Source organism: Melospiza georgiana, chromosome 33 (genome assembly GCF_028018845.1).
Source record: "Melospiza georgiana isolate bMelGeo1 chromosome 33, bMelGeo1.pri, whole genome shotgun sequence".
Taxonomy (NCBI): domain Eukaryota; kingdom Metazoa; phylum Chordata; class Aves; order Passeriformes; family Passerellidae; genus Melospiza; species Melospiza georgiana.
This window is the reverse complement of record NC_080462.1, coordinates 994257-1010514: the sequence shown is the minus strand read 5'-3', so window position 1 is coordinate 1010514 and position 16258 is coordinate 994257. Positions and strand designations below refer to the sequence as shown.

General features: G+C 61.0%; 1 protein-coding gene across 1 annotated transcript; it reads right to left on the bottom strand.

Moving 5' to 3' along the window:
- Nucleotides 1-693: 693 nt before the first annotated feature.
- Nucleotides 694-16258, bottom strand: PEAR1 (platelet endothelial aggregation receptor 1). The gene is made up of 21 exons (XM_058043004.1): nucleotides 16167-16258; nucleotides 15972-16076; nucleotides 14912-15012; nucleotides 14718-14810; nucleotides 12976-13222; nucleotides 12780-12894; nucleotides 12567-12703; nucleotides 11208-11420; nucleotides 8525-8699; nucleotides 7807-7927; nucleotides 6477-6640; nucleotides 6286-6388; nucleotides 5472-5618; nucleotides 5263-5391; nucleotides 4509-4637; nucleotides 3321-3536; nucleotides 3120-3232; nucleotides 2920-3031; nucleotides 2726-2785; nucleotides 1492-1680; nucleotides 694-893 (listed from the first exon to the last, which is right to left on the bottom strand). The coding sequence occupies exons 1-21, from the start codon at nucleotides 16256-16258 to the stop codon at nucleotides 742-744; spliced, it is 2913 nt and encodes a 970-aa protein (XP_057898987.1). The 3' UTR covers nucleotides 694-741.

The window sequence follows — 16258 nt, the reverse complement described above, 5'->3', positions numbered from 1 at the left end:
GCCTTTCTGCAGGCCAGATGGCTCCTTATGGCTCCTTCTGCCTCCTGGGCCACTTCAGGGCTTCTCCTCTGCCTGGGTGTCATCACGCCCACAGGTGAGTCCACTCTGACTCCTGGCACTGCCATACTTTGAGTAGGACCCAAAATCTTTTGTGTTCCCACCTCCTGCACACCCTGGAGGGAGCTGGGGGGAACCCAGAGCCAGCCTGGGGACGCCACCAGTCTCCCCCTTCCTCCCAGCACAGTGAAACACCAAACACCAAATCCACACCAAACACCAAATCCACACCAAACTTCCTTTATTCAGCACCCACTGGGAAGCAAGCACCACCCTCTGGGGGCTCTGCCAGCCTTTCTGCAGGCCAGATGGCTCCTTATGGATCCTTCTGCCTCCTGGGCCACTTCAGGGCTTCTCCCTTGCGTGGGAGTCGTGCAGGCCCACAGGTGAGCCCACCCTGACTCCTGGCACTGCCATACTTTGAGTAGGACCCAAAATCTTTTGTGTTCCCACCCTGGAGGGAGCTGGGGGGAACCCAGAGCAAGCCTGGGGACGCCACCAGTCTCCCCCTTCCTCCCAGCATGGTCAAACACCAAACACCAAATCCACACCAAACACCAAATCCACACCAAACACCCTTTATTCAGCACCCGCTGGGAAGCAGCAACAGTCCCAGGGAACTGCAGTCCCCACAGGGACCCTGTCCCCTCGTGGCTGGTCCCTCTGTGTCCCTCTGTTTGTCCCTCAGCGGTCCTTCCTGCGCAGCGGTGGGGACGGGGGGTAGTGGCGGACGGGGGGCACGTCATAGTGGCTGGGGATGTGGCTGTTCTTGGGGGAGTCGTAGTGGCTGGGGGGGTCTCTGCTGGGGGGGCCCTCAGGCACTTCAGGACAGCTCTCTGTGGGGACAGGAGAAGGCTGAAAAGGGGACACGTTGCCCCCCAGGTCACTGATGGGCACATGAGCAGTGCTCGTCCTGTGTGTGGGGACCAAGAATTCACACACTTGACCCTTGCTCAGGGCTTGGGGAAAGCATTCATGTGTCTGGGGGGAACCTGGTGCTGTAGGGGAAGTGGACAACCCCCAAACCCCCATTCTCCCACAGGAAACTCTCCCCAGGGTTGCCCAGATCCCCAGGTTGCCCCCCAAAGATGCCCTCAAAGGATGCCCAGACCCTGAAACTGCCCTCAGAGATAACCAGACCCCCAACCCATCCCTGAGAATGCCCAGACTCACCTTTTTCCCACAGGGTTGCCCAGATCCCCAGGTTGCCCCCCAAAGATGCCCCCAAAGGATGCCCAGACCCTGAAACTGCCCTCAGAGATAACCAGACCCCCAACCCATCCCTGAGCTGCTGCCACCAGGGTCATGTCCCCCCAGGGCTGTCACCAAGGCTGTTCCCTTCCTGGGGCTCTCTACTCCCCATCACTGGGATTGTGACCCCACTGAGCACCAGGGCCACCAGGGCCACCAGGGTGAGGGGATGCCCAGCCATACCCTGCTGTGGTGGCTCCTCAAGGAGCCCGATCTCGGCGTAGGACATCTCCCTCTGCACAGGGGATTTCATCTCCATGTAGCTGGCCTCGTGGGCCTTGGCAGTGGCAGGGGGCAGCTCCTTGATGGTGGCGTAGGGGTTCTCACTGGCCAGGGAGCTGGCGCTGGCCCTCAGCCCCTCCCAGGGGTGCTCTGGGGAACAAGGAGTTGGGGGTCTCCCCCATGGCAGGGAGCACAGGGGAGAAGGAGAAGATGTGTCTCAGGAAAGTCCCAGTCCCATCCCTGTCCCTTCCCCATCCCCACCCTAGTCCAGTCCTGTTCCAGCCCATCCCCAAACCATCCCTGACTCTTCACCATCCCAGCCCATCCCTGTCCCTTCCACAATGTGGCAAATTCTGTCACTTCCCCATCCCATCCCATGCCATCCCATCCCATGCCATCCCATCCCATGCCATCCCATCCCATGCCATGCCATGCCATGCCATGCCATGCCATCCCATCCCATCCCATCCCATCCCATCCCATCCCATCCCATCCCATCCCATCCCATCCCATCCCATTGATCCCATCCCATCCCATCCCATTGATCCCATCCCATCCCACTGATCCCATCCCATCCCATCCCATCCCATCCCATCCCATTGATCCCATTCCATCCCATCCCATCCCATCCCATCCCATTGATCCCATTCCATCCCATCCCATCAATCCCATCCCATCCATCCCATCCCCTCCCCTCCCATCCCATCCCATCCCATCCCATCCCATCCCATGCCATCCCATCCCATCCCATCCCATCCCATCCCATCCCATCCCATCCCATCCCATCCCATCCCATCCCATCCCATCCCATCCCATTGATCCCATCCCATCCCATCCCATTGATCCCATCCCATCCCATTGTTCCCATTCCATCCCATCCCATTGATCCTATCCCATCCCATCCCGTTGATCCCATCCCATCCCATTGATCCCACTGATCCCATCCCATCCCATCCCATCCCATCGATCCCATCCCACTGGTCCCACCCCATCTCATCCCACCCCATTGATTCCATTCCATTCCATCGATCCCATCCTATCCCATTGATCCCATCCCACTCCATCCCAATCCCAACCCCAATCCCAACCCCATCCCCATCCCCATCCCCAATCCTTTTCCCACCCCTGCCCCAGGCCCAGTTTATCCCATCCCCACCCCATCCCTGTTCCATCCCTTTCTCCATCCCACTCCCACCTTTGCTGTCCCCCTTCCTCAGGCCGTGGCTGTAGGTGTAGCTCCTGTCCAGCTGCCTCCCTGTTTAGGGGGCACATTTGGGATCCTCTCTGCCTCATCTTCCCCCCAGCATGAAGGTGACCCCATCCCAGCCCCTTCCCAGGGGACTCAGGTGCCCACCCCACTGTGGATCTGCCCCTCCACCCCCTCCTTACCCCTGGTACCCAGGGCTGATGCCCCGAGGTGTTTCCAGTCAGGAGGCAGCGTGGCATTGCCCTCGGGGCTGTAGGGTCTCTCCATGCCAGGGAACAGCTGGGTGCCAGGCACCTGGAGCCCAAAAAGGGAACGGCTTGGCCTCAAAGGAGGTGGCAGTGGTGCCCCACACTGTGCTGTGCTGTGCCACAGCCTGGCATACCTTGAGGGAGCTGCTGGCTCTGTCCTGGGCACCGGGGGCTGGCAGCGGGCACTGGGACAGCGTGTGGTAGCTGGGGTTGGAGTAGTAGTGGGCATGGTGGCTGGGGGGCACATCTGGAGGGACACGAGCGGTGCCTGAGGTGACAGCCTGCCGCCAGAGAGCCACCAGGGCTGGGGCCAAACCCCACCACGCCATGCTGACCTGGCACCATGTAGTCAGAGGTGTCCGTCTGTCCTGCTCGGTAAGCCACGGCCAGGTGCCGCCGCTCCTTGTCCTTGTGCCAGCGGTGGTAGCACAGGGCTGTGACCACCACGGCCACCAGCAGCACCACCAGGGCCACCAGGCTCAGCACCATGCCCAGGGGGCTGGAGGCTGCAGGGGGGGCTGGCTCCATGGTGTAGGGCACGTCAGGATGCCCTGGTGGGGACAAGTGTCAGTCCTGGGTGTGGGGCAGGGATAAACTGGGGCAGGGATGGGAAAAGGGTTGGGGTTGGGTTGGGGATGGGATTGGGATGGGATGGGATAACTGGGATGGGGATGGGATCAATGGGATGGGATGGGATGGGATGGGATGAGATCAATGGGATGGGGATGGGATCAATGGGATGGGATGGGATCAATGGGATGGGATCAATGGATTGGATTGGGTGGGGTTGGGTTGGGTTGGGGATGGGATTGGGATGGGATGGGATGGGATGAATGGCATGGGATGGGATCAATGGCATGGGATCAATGGATTGGGTTGGGTTGGGTTGGGTTGGGGATGGGATTGGGATTGGGATTGGGATGCGATGAGATGGGATGGGATGGGATGGGATTGGGATGGGATGGGATGGGATCAATGGCATGGGATGGGATCAGTGGGTTGGGTTGGGTTGGGGATGGGATTGGGATTGGGATGGGATTGGGATGGGATCAATGGCATGGGATTGATGGGATGGGATGGGATCAATGGGATGGGATCAATGGGATTGGGATGGGATTGGGATGGGATCAATGGGATTGGGATGGGATCAATGGCATGGGATCGATGGGATGGGATGGGATGGGATGGGATGGGATGGGATGGGATGGGATGGGATGGGATCAATGGGTTAGGTTGGGTTGGGGATGGGATGGGATGGGATTGGGATTGGGATGGGATGAGATGGGATGGGATTGGGATGGGATTGGGATAGGATCAATGGCATGGGATCGATGGGATGGGATGGGATAAATGGGATCAATGGCATGAGATGGGATGGGATCAATGGGATCAATGGGATGGGATTGGATTGCCCCAATAGCCCCATACTTGGACCACAAGGTGGTCCAACAGCCCCATACTGGGACCAGTAGCCACAGGGTGGTCCAATAACCCCTGGGGACCCCCGCCCTACTCCCACTCACCAGCCTCACAGTGGGGCCCGGTTGTGCCTGGGGCGCAGGGACACGTCCCGTTGGTGGGGTCACAGGTGGCGTTGTGGGGACAGTGGCAGAGCTGCTCACACTGGAGGCCAAAGGTGCCGGGGGGACAGGCTGGGGACACAGCGGAACCATACAGCTCATACTGGGACCACAGGGTGGAACAACAGCCCCATACTGGGAGCACTGGGTGGAACAATAGCCCTATACTGGGACCAGTCAGCCCCCAGGTGGAACAATACCCCAAACTGGGACCACAAGGTGATCCAATACCCAATACTTGGACCAATGAGCCACAAGGTGGTCCAATAACTCCATACTGGGACCAGTCAGCCACAGGGTGACCCAATAGCTCCATAGTGGGACCAGACAGCCCCAAGGTGGTCCAATAACCCCATACTGGGATCACAAGGTGGAACAATAGCCTCATACTGGAGGGATCCAACAGCCCCATACTGGGACCACAAGGTGGAACAATAGCCCCATACTGGGGCCAGTCAGCCCCAAGGTGGTCCAATAGCCCCATACTGGGACCACAATGTGGTTCAACAGCACCATACTGGGACCAGTCAGCCCCAAGGTGGCCAGGATCATGGAGGTCCACAGGGGCCTGTATGGCTCCATACTGCCCAGACCAGAACTGCCCAGGCCAGAACCACGCAGGTGACCACGGGCAGTTCTCTCTTGCTCCCCCGACCCAAACCAAGGGCACCTTGCTTCCCCCCGACCCCCCACTCACGCTGGGCACAGCGGGGCCCCCGCCAGCCCGGGCTGCAGAGGCAGGAGCCGTTGGTGGGGTGGCACCAGGAGCCGTTGGCGCAGGAGCAGCTCAGCGAGCAGCGCTTGCCGTAGCGGCCGGTGGGACAGGCTGGGGACAGAGGAACGAGCTTGGCCTGGATCCCGAAGGATCAGGAGCAGCAAGGTGGAGTTTGTGGGGTGCTGACTCACGGCGCTGGCAGCTGGGCCCGCGGAACCCCGGGGTGCAGGTGCAGGACCCGTCCTGGGGCGAGCAGGAGGCTCCGTTGCGGCACGAACAGGACATGAGGCAGCCCCGGCCCCAGGAGCCCTGGGGACAGCCCTGCTTGCACTGCTGCCCTGCAGGGAGGGGAGAGAGGGGAAATCAGGGCTGAGGGCACCATGGGCTCCTCCTGAGGAGGGGGTGGTGCAATAACCCTGTACGGGGACCACAGGGTGGTCCAACAGCACCATACTGGGACCAGTCACCCATAAGGTGGTCCAAAAATTCATACTGGGACCAGTCATCCATAAGGTGGTCCAAAAATTCATACTGGGACCAGTCAGCCACAAGGTGGTCCAAAAATTCATACTGGGACCAGTCAGCCACAAGGTGGCCCAATAATCCCATAATGGGACCACCAGCCACAGGGTGGTCCAACAGCCCCCTAATGGGACCATTCAGCCACCAGGTGGTCCAATACCCCATACTGGAACCACAAGGTGGTCCAATAGTCCCATACTGGGACCAGCCAGCCCCAAGGTGGTCCAAAAATTCATACTGGGACCAGTCAGCCCCAAGGTGGCCGAATAATCCCATAATGGGACCACCAGCCACAGGGTGGTCCAGTAATTCCATACTGGGACCAGCCAGCCCCAAGGTCGTCCAACAGCCCCGAGGTCGTTCAATAATCCACACCACAAGGTGGTCCAACAGCCCCATACTGGGACCATAAGGTGGTCCAACAGTCCCATACTGGTACCAGCCAGCCCCAAGGTGCTCCAACAGCCCTGGTGTCCCCTTTACCTGTCCAGCCAGGCTGGCAGTGGCACTCTCCTGTCTCGGGGTCACATCCGTCAGCGTGGGCACAGACGCAGCGCTGCCCACAGCCCGCGCCAAACGTCCCGTTCTGCAGCACAGGGACAGGCAGGCACTCAGCACGGGCTGGTGGCACCAACCCCGGTGCCAGCAGCACCAGCAGAGCCAGCAGCACTCACCGGGCACGGCTGCAGGCACTGAGGGCCCTGCCAGCCCGGGGGGCAGTGGCAGGTCCCGCTCTGGGGGTCGCAGGGTGCCCCATGGGCACAGTCACAGCTCCGGTTGCAGCCGGCACCCCAAGTGCCAGCGGGGCAGGGCAGGGAGCAGTCAGGTCCGTGCCAGCCTGTGGGGTGGGATGAAGGGACACGGGTGGGTGTGGGGATGGGGACAGGGACACCTCAATGCCAGCACCCAGCACATCCCTCTGGCTGTCCTGGGTGGCTGCAACCCCTGCCAGGGGGCTCAGGGACCCTGGCACAGAGCCCAAAATGCCCCTGTGGGTTTGATTATGACCTATGGAGAAAATGACCAACCTTAGATGAAGATCTGCAAGCCATGACAAATTAAGTACAATAATAGTGAAGTTATCACAGGGTGAAAAATAGATTTTTTGGGGTTTTCAGAATGGGGGTTCAGGAGGCAAGATGGAGGAATCTGGATGTGTCCAGCCTTTCTCCTTCTTCTTCTTGGCCTCCATCTTCTGCTGTGATGGTGCCACTTTTGGATTGGTTTAGAGTAGAAGCTCACTGTCTACCATAGGTGATAGGTATTGGGAAGTAATTGTAAATATTGTACACATTGGTTTTAGTATTAAAAATTAACACCACCCCAAGGGCTGGAAACAATTACCAGCTTTGTGTGAGGAGTTACAAGCCACAAGAGTTTAAGTAGAATGATAGTGAATTTATCACAGGGTGAAAAATAGACTTTTTGGGGTTTTTAGAATGGGGGTTCAGGAGGCAAGATGGAGGAATCTGAGTGTGCCCAGCCTTTCTCCTTCTTTTTCTTGGCCTCCATCTTCTGCTGTGATGGTGGCACTTTTAGATTGGTGTAGAGTAGAAGCTCACTGTCTAACACAGGTGACAGGTATTGGAAAGTAATTGTAAATATTGTAGAGGTAGTTTTTTGTATAAAGACATAACACTGCCCAGGGGCAGGCAGAGTGCCTGGACTGTCTTGCTGAGCTGACCTTGGCAGGGCAGGAGAAAATTTTTTCTAGATAAGATAAAATAAACAACCTTGAGACCGAGAAATGAAGAGCCCTGACTCCTTCTTCAAGCACCGGGCTGAGAAAAGAAACTTTGGAACTTTTCTCGGGGTCACCCTGACCAGTTTAAGACCCCGACACGCCAGGATCTGGTGAGCACCAGGACGCAGGTGCTGCTGCTGGAGGGTGGCAGATGTCCCCGTTCTGGCAGGGACAGGGGGTGGCACAGGGCATCCCCTCAGGGCAGGGGGCGAGCAGGGCCCTGGCAGAGGAGGGGAGGGCACAGAGGGAGGGGTTCTCACCTTCCTTGCAGAAGCAGGAGCCGTCGAGAGGGGAGCAGGCCAGGCTGTGCTGGCAGGAGCAGAGCCCCGAGCAGTTCACCCCGAAGGTGTTGGGGGGACACAGGGAGGAGCAGTGCTCGTCCTGGGTGTGGGGAACAAGAGTTCAGGACAAACCAGAGCCCCTGGCCAGGGCTGGGAAAGCATTCATGTGTCTGGGGGTAAGCTGGTGCTGTAGGGAAAGTGGGCAACCCCCAAACCCCCATTCTCCCGTGGGAACACCAAGCTTTCCCCAGGGTCACCCAGACCCCCAAATCGCCCTCCAAAGGATGCCCAGACCCTGAAACTGCCCTCAGAGATAACCAGACCGCCAGCCCATCCCTGAGGATGCCCAGACCCCACATTTCCCCCAGGGATGCCCAGAGTTCCATATTTCCTCCAGAGATGCCCAGACTCCCCTTTCCCCCCCAGGATTGCCCAGACCCCAAATTTCTCCCAAGAATGCCCAGACCCCCATGCTTGCCCACCCTCCAAACCATCCAGACCCCTCCATTGCCCCCAGAACTCTCCAGAGCCCAGGTGACCCCTCCAGCAGCAACCAGACCCACCTCTCCCCCACCCTCCAAACTCCCCCATTGCCCCCAGAACTCTCCAGCACCACCCAGACCCCTCCTCCAAACCATCCATTGCCCAGAGACCCCTCCATTGCCCCCAGCCCCCTCCATTGCCCCCAGCCCCTCACCGTGTAGCCGGGGGGGCAGTGGCAGTGCCCGGTGGTCCCGTCGCAGACCCCCCCGTGCAGGCAGAGGCAGCTGTGCAGGCAGCCGGGCCCGAAGGAGCCCGGGGGGCAGCTCTCGTTGCAGTAGAGCCCAGCCCAGCCCGGCAGGCAGAGGCACTCCCCGAGCATCGGGTGGCAGCTGGGGGGGCACGCTCAGAACACCAGTGCTCCCAGTATGGCACACTGGTGCACGCTCAGAACACCAGTGCTTCCAGTATGGCACACTGGTGCATGCTCAGGACACCAGTGCTCCCAGTATGGCGCACTGGTGCACGCTCAGAACACCAGTGCTCCCAGTATGGCACACTGGGGCACGCTCAGAACACCAGTGCTCCCAGTACAGGGCACATTGGTGCACGCTCAGAACACCAGTGCTCCCAGTATGGCACACTGGTGCACACTCAGAACACCAGTGCTCCCAGTATGGAGCACACTGGTGCACGCTCAGAACACCAGTGCTCCCAGTACACTGCATGCTCAGAACACCAGTGCTCCCAGTATGGCACACTGGTGCATGCTCAGAACACCAGTGCTCCCAGTATGGATCATGCTCAGAACCCCAGTGCTCCCAGTACAGGGCACACTCAGAACCCCAGTGCTCCCAGCATGGCACACTGGTGCATACTCAGAACTCCAGTGCTCCCAGTATGGCACACTGGTGCACGCACAGAACCCCAGTTCTCCCAGTATGGTGCACTGGTGCACGCTCAGAACACCAGTGCTCCCAGTACACTGCATGCTCAGAACACCAGTGCTCCCAGTATGGCACACTGGTGCACGCTCAGAACACCAGTGCTCCCAGTATGGATCATGTTCAGAACCCCAGTGCTCCCAGTATGGATCATGCTCAGAACCCCAGTTCTCCCAGCATGGCACACTGGTGCACGCTCAGAACCCCAGTGCTCCCAGTACAGGGCACACTGGTGCATGCTCAAACACCAGTGCTCCCAGTACGGTGCACAATCAGAACACCAGCGCTCCCAGTATGGAGCACACTCAGAACACCAGTGCTCCCAGTACAGGGCACACTGGTGCATGCTCAGAACCCCAGTGCTCCCAGTATGGCACACTGGTGCACGCTCAGAACCCCAGTGCTCCCAGTATGGTGCACAATCAGAACCCCAGTGCTCCCAGTATGGAGCACGCTCAGAACACCAGTGCTCCCAGTACAGTGCACGTTCAGAACCCCAGTGCTCCCAGTATGGAGCACGCTCAGAACCCCAGTGCTCCCAGTATGGTGCACACTCAGAACCCCAGTGCTCCCAGTATGGTGCACAATCAGAACCCCAGTGCTCCCAGTACAGGGCACGCTCAGAACCCCAGTGCTCCCAGTATGGATTCAGGTGCCAGGATGGGACTGAGGTGTTGGGGTGCCAGGGTGGGATTGGGATGCCAGGGTGGGATGGGGATGCCAGGGTGGGATGGGGATGCCAGGGTGGGATGAGGGTTTTGGGGTGGTATTAGGGTGTTGGGGCGGGATTCAGGTGCCAGGATGGGATTGAGGTGTTGGGGTGCCCGGGTGGGATTGGGATGCTGGGGTCGGATGGGGATGCCAGGGTGGGATGAGGGTTTTGGGGTGGCATTAGGGTGTTGGGGCGGGATTCAGGTGCCAGGATGGGATGGGGGTGTTTGGGTGGGCTGGAATGACAGGGTGGGCTGTGGGTATTGGGGTGGGCTGGAGATTCTGGGGTGGGATGGGGGTGTTTGGGTGGGATTGGGGTGCCAGGATGGGATGGGGCTGTTGGGGTGGGGTAGGATTGGGGGTTTGGGGTAGGATTGGGGTGCCAGGATGGGATGGGGGTGTTGGGGTGGGTTGGAATGACAGCGTGGGATGGGGATGCCAGGATGGCACGAGGGTGTTGGAGTGGGATTGGAGTGCCAGGGTGGGATGGGATTGGGATGCTGGGGTGGGATGGGGACGTTGGGGTAGGAAGGGGGTGTTGGGACAGGATTGGGATTTTGGGGTGGGCTGCAGATGCTGGGGTGGCATAAGGGTGCCAGGATGGAATGGGATTGGGATGCTGGGATGGGATGGGGATGTTGAGGTGGAATCAGGGTGCCAGGACAGGATGGGGATGCTGGGGTGGCATTGGGGTGCCAGGATGGGATGGGATGGGGATGCTGGGATGGGATTGGGGTCTTGGGGTGGGATGGGAATGTTCATGTGGGATTGGGGTGCCAGGATCAGATGGGGGTTTTGGGGTGGGATTGGGGTGTTGGGGTAGGGATGTTGGGGTGGGATGGGGGTGTTGGGGTGGGATGGGAATGTTCATGTGGGATTGGAGTGCCAGGATGGGATTGGGATGCTGGGGTGGGATGGGGATGTTGGGGTAGGAAGGGGGTGTTGGGATGGGATTGGGATATTGGGCTGGGCTGCAGATGCTGGGGTGGGATTGGGGTGCCAGGATGGGATGGGGGAGCTGGGCTGGGTGTCTTGGGGTGGGCTGGGGATGCCAGGGTGGGATGTGGGTGCCAGGGTGTGATAGGAATGCCAAGGTGGGATGGAGAGACCGGGATGGGCTGGGGACGCCGGGGTGGGCCGGGGATGTTGGGGTGCGATTGGGGTGTTGGGATGGGATGGCGATACCAGGTTGGGATGGGAACACCGGCATGGAGTGGAAATGCCAGGCCGGGCTCCCTGCAGTACCTGAGGCTGTGCTGCGGGTGGCAGAGGCAGCGGCTCTCGCAGTGCAGCCCGTAGAGGCCGGGCTGGCAGTGCCGCTCCTCGCAGCGGCTGCCCTGGAACCCGGCCTCGCACAGGCAGCCCCCGTCCACGTGGAAGCACTGCCCACCGTTGGCACAGTCACAGCTCTCCCGGCAGTCCTGCCCGTACCGCCCCGCCGGGCACCTCTCCTGGCACCTGCGGGGGGGGCACATGTGGTGGCACAGCCCCGCCAAGAGTTGGGGTACCCCCAGCGCTGAGCTGAGGGCATCCACATCGCTGCCTGCCACACTGGGGGTGCCTGGCACGCATGCAGGGCGTTGTGGTGGCCCTGTCCCCATGTGCCACATCCCCATCACCCATGTGCCCTGCCCTTTGATGCCCCTCCCCGTGCACCTCCATCTCCACCTGCTCCCAGAGCATGGCCCCCCTGTCCCCAAATGTCCCCTCCCCCTGCCCCCATCCCTTCGGCCTTCCAAGCCCCTGTACCCCCAATCCCCCAGCCCCTCATTCCCCTCCCCACCCCAAAATGTACCCCCAGTGCCCGCACAATCCAGGGGCCCCTCCATCCCCCATCCCCTCAGACCCCCAGCCCCATTTTCCCCATTTTCCCCCATTTTCCCATTTTTTCCCCATTTTCCCCCATTTTCCCCCATTTTTCCCCATTTCCCCATTTTTCCCCATTTTCCCCATTTTTCCCCATTTTCCCCATTTTTCCCCATTTCCCCCATTTCTCCCCATTTTCCCCCATTTTCTCCCCATTTCCCCCCGTTTTCCCCCATTTCCCCCTATTTTCCCCATTTCCCCCCATTTTTTCCCATTTCCCCCATTTTCCCCCCATTGTCCCCCCATTTCCCCCCCATTTTTCCCCATTTTTTGCCCATTTCCCCCCATTTCCCCCCATTTCTCCCCATTTTCCCCATTTTTCCCCATTCTCCTGCATTTTCCCCCCATTTTCCCCATTTCTCCCCATTTTTCCCCTATTTTCCCCATTTCCCCCCATTTTTCCCCATTTTTCCCCCATTGTCCCCCCATTCCCCCCCATTTTTCCCCCATTTCCCCCCCATTTTTTCCCCAATTTTCCCCCATTTTTTCCCATTCTCCCCCATTCTCCCCCCATTTTCTCCCCATTTTCCCCCATTTCTCCCCATTTTTCCCCTATTTTCCCCATTTCCCCCCATTTCCCCCCCATTTTTTCCCCCATTTCCCCCCATTTTCCCCCATTTTCCCCCCATTTCCCCCCATTTCACTCCCATTTTTCCCCATTTTTTCCCCATTCTCCTGCATTTTTCCCCCATTTCCCCCCATTTTTCCCCATTTTCACCCCATTTTCCCCCTGCTCACTGCTCTCCAGTGTAGCCAGGGCTGCACTGGCACTGCCCCCCGAGGGGGTCACAGTGCCCCCCATTGTGGCACCCACACCAGCCCTGGCAGCCGGGCCCAAAGCGCCCGGGTGGGCACGGCACGGAGCAGATCTCCCCCTGCAAAAGAGCGCCGGGGTCAGCGGGGGAAACTGAGGCAGAGAGCGCGTTCAGAGCGGGGGCACAGCCCACCTACCATCCATCCGTGGGGGCAGACGCAGGTGCTGCTGCTGGAGGGGTGGCAGATGCCCCCGTTCTGGCACGGACAGGAGGTGGCACAGGACATGCCCTCAGGGCAGGGCACCTCGCAGCTGTGGGGGTTCAGGGGTGAGCAGGGCCCCGCCTGGGGCTGGCAGGGGAGGGGAGGGCACAGAGGGAGGGTCCCAACTCACAGGGGGCCACTGAGCCCTGGGGGACAGAGGCAGGCGCCGGTGGAGGCGTTGCAGGGAGCCTGGTGGTGGCAGGGGCAGGACAGCTGGCAGCTCTGCCCGTAGGTGCCAGGTGGGCACGGCTGGCTGCACAGGGGGCCGGTGAAGCCGGGGGGACAGGAGCAGAGCCCGGTCAGGGGGTCACAAGGGGCTCCGTGGTGGCAGGGGCAGCGCCGAGCACAGTCGGGCCCCCAGGAATGCTCATCACACTCTGCACGGGGGAGAGAGGAGGTTCTTCCTGTTCCATCCTGTCCCATTCCATCTTGTCCCATCCCAAAACATCCCATCCCATCCCGTCCCATCCCATCCATCCCATCCCATCCCATCCCATCCCATCCCGTCCCATCCATCCCATCTCCATCCCATCCCATCCATCCCATCCCATCCCATCGATCCCATCCCATCCATCCCATCCCATCCCATCCCATCCCATTGATCCCATCCCATCCATCCCATCCCATCCATCCCATCCCATCCCATCCAGCCCATCCCATCCCATCCCCTCCCATCCCATCCCATCCCATTGATCCCATCCCATCCCATCCCATCCCATCCCATCCCATCCCATTGATCCCATCCCATCCCATCCCATCCCATCCATCCCATCCATCCCATCCCATCCCGTCCCATCTCATCCCATCCCATCGATCCCACGTCATTGCCAACCCTCCATCCATGCCCATTCAGTCCCCATCTTGTCCCCATGCCATGCCATGCCATCCTCCCCACCCCATCCTCATTCTATGTCCATTCCCATCATGTCCCTTTCTTATCTTCATCCACATTCCAATCCCATCCTCATCCCATCTCTACTCCTACCCCATTCCCATCCATCCCTACCCCATTCCCATCCTCTTTACCTCCCCATCCAAATCTCCATCCCCATCCCAACCCAGCCCATCCCGTTCTCCATCCCCATCCCAGCCCATCCCATCCCATCCCATCCCATCCCATCCCATCCCATCCCATCCCATCCCATCCCATCCCAGTCTCCATCCCCATCTCAACCCATCCCATCCTGCCCTCCATCCCCATTCCTCCCCATCCCAAATTCCATCCCCATCCCATCCCATCCCATCCCAACCCATCCCAGTCTCCATCCCCATCTCAACCCATCCCATCCTGTTCTCCATCCCCATCCCAGCCCATCCCGTTCTCCATCCCCATCCCAGCCCATCCCATCCCATCCCATCCCAACCCATCCCAGTCTCCATCCCCATCTCAACCCATCCCATCCCGTTCTCCATCCCCATTCCTCCCCATCCCATCCCATCCCATCCCATCCCATCCCATCCCATCCCATCCCATCCCATCCTATCCCATCCCATCCCATCCCATCCCATCCCATCCTCCATGCCCATCCCATTCTCTTCTCACCCAACACCATTCCCAGCCCACCCCGTCTCCATCCCATTGCCATTCCCATTCCATGCACTCCTCACCCCCATCCCATCCCCATTAACCCTTTGGGTGCCCCACCATGGCTGCCCAGCCCTACAGAGCAGCCCAGTGCCCCATCTGCAACCCCCAGCTGTGCCCACCCACCCCAGCCGTGCCCACCCACCCCAGCCGTGCCCACTCACTCCGCTGTGCCCCCCAAGCTGTGCCCAACCACCCCAGCTGTGCCCACCAACTCCAGTTGTGCCCACCCAACTGTGCCCCCCAGCAGTGCCACCCCAGCAGCGCCCACCCAGCCGTGCCCTCACCGCTGGAGCAGCTGGGCCCGCGCCAGCCCGGCTCGCACTGGCACAGCTCGGGAGCCACGCAGCGCCCGTGGACGCACTCCTGGCTGCAGTGAGCTGGGGGGACACGGCATGGAGCGTCCCCAGGGAGCTCTGGGGACACCCCGCAGCTCTGGGGACACCGCCCCAGGGCCCGCCCGAGCCCCGGCCCCACTCACGGACACACGAGTCGCGGCTCTCGTAGTAGCCCTGGCAGCACTGGTAGCGCCGCCGGTAGTCGGTGCGCACGGCCAGGCGGTACTCGGTGCGGTACTGCACCCTGTGCCACCAGGGGCCACCGTGAGAGGGCTGTCCTGGGCGCCAGGGACCGGGGACAGCCCGAGCTGGGACACCCCCAGTGTCCCTGTGCCCCTGCCCTTGGGGACAGCCTGAGCTGGGACAGCCCCCTGGCCTTGGGGACAGCCCTGATACCAGAGACTGGGGACAGCCTGAGCTGGGACAGACCCCGGTGTCCCTGTGCCCCTGGCCTTGGGGACAGCCTGCACTGGGAGAGCCCCTCTGGTCCCCTCCTGTCACCCTGGCCTTGGGGACAGCCCTCCTCCAGTCCTCCCAGGGCTTTGGGGACACCCTGTGTTGGGACAGCCCCCTTGTCCTCCCAGGGCTTGGGGACATGCTGCACTTGCACAGCCCTCTCAGACTCCCTGCCCTTGGGGACAGCCTGCACTGGGACAGCCCCCCTGGCCTTGGGGACAGCCCCCCACCCAAGGCTTGGGGACAGCCTGCTGTCCCAGACCCCCTGTCACCCTGCCCTTGGGGACACCCCACACTGGGACAGCCCCCCCAGCCCCTCTGCAGTTCTCCCAGGGCCTTGGGGACATCTGTGTTGGGATAACCCCCCTTCAGCTCCCCGTGGCCCCTTGGCACTGCCCTTGCCCAGCCCCCAGCCTTGGGGACAGACCCTCTGCAGCCCCTCCGTGAGCTTGGGGACACCGACATTGGGACAGCGCCTTGAGATTGGGGTAACCCCACTCCAGCCCCTTCCCCAGCCCCACTCCAGCCCCCTCACTGTCCTTGGGGACACCCTGGGGTGGGACAGCCCCTCCACGACCCTGGGGACACCCTGAGCTGGGACAGTCCTCCCCTCCGGCCCCTCCACGACCCTGGGGACACCCTGCACTGGGACATTCCCCCTCCAGCCTCATTGTCCTTGTCCCCTCCAGCCCCCCACGGCCCTGGGGACACCCTGCGGTCCCCGAGGGGCTCTGGGGGTGCTCCCACCTTTGCTGCGGGCAGGGCAGGGGGAGCCCCAGCCCGCCGGGGCAGGGCTGGCTGGAGGGCACCACATGCGGTTTGGTGTAGGATTCCTTCACCGGCGCCGTGAAGCTGCGGGTGGGGGGAAATTCGGGGTGACTGCAGGTTCTGGCAGACCCCAGGGCTGTCGCTGTCCCCCTCCCCTGTCCCCTCACTCCTTACCTCTCCCAGTAGCTGCACACATTGGGGTCTCCGGGCCGGAGCGCAGCCAGGAGCGCGGCGTGCAGCGCCAGCACCGCGGCCCGCAGCGGCAT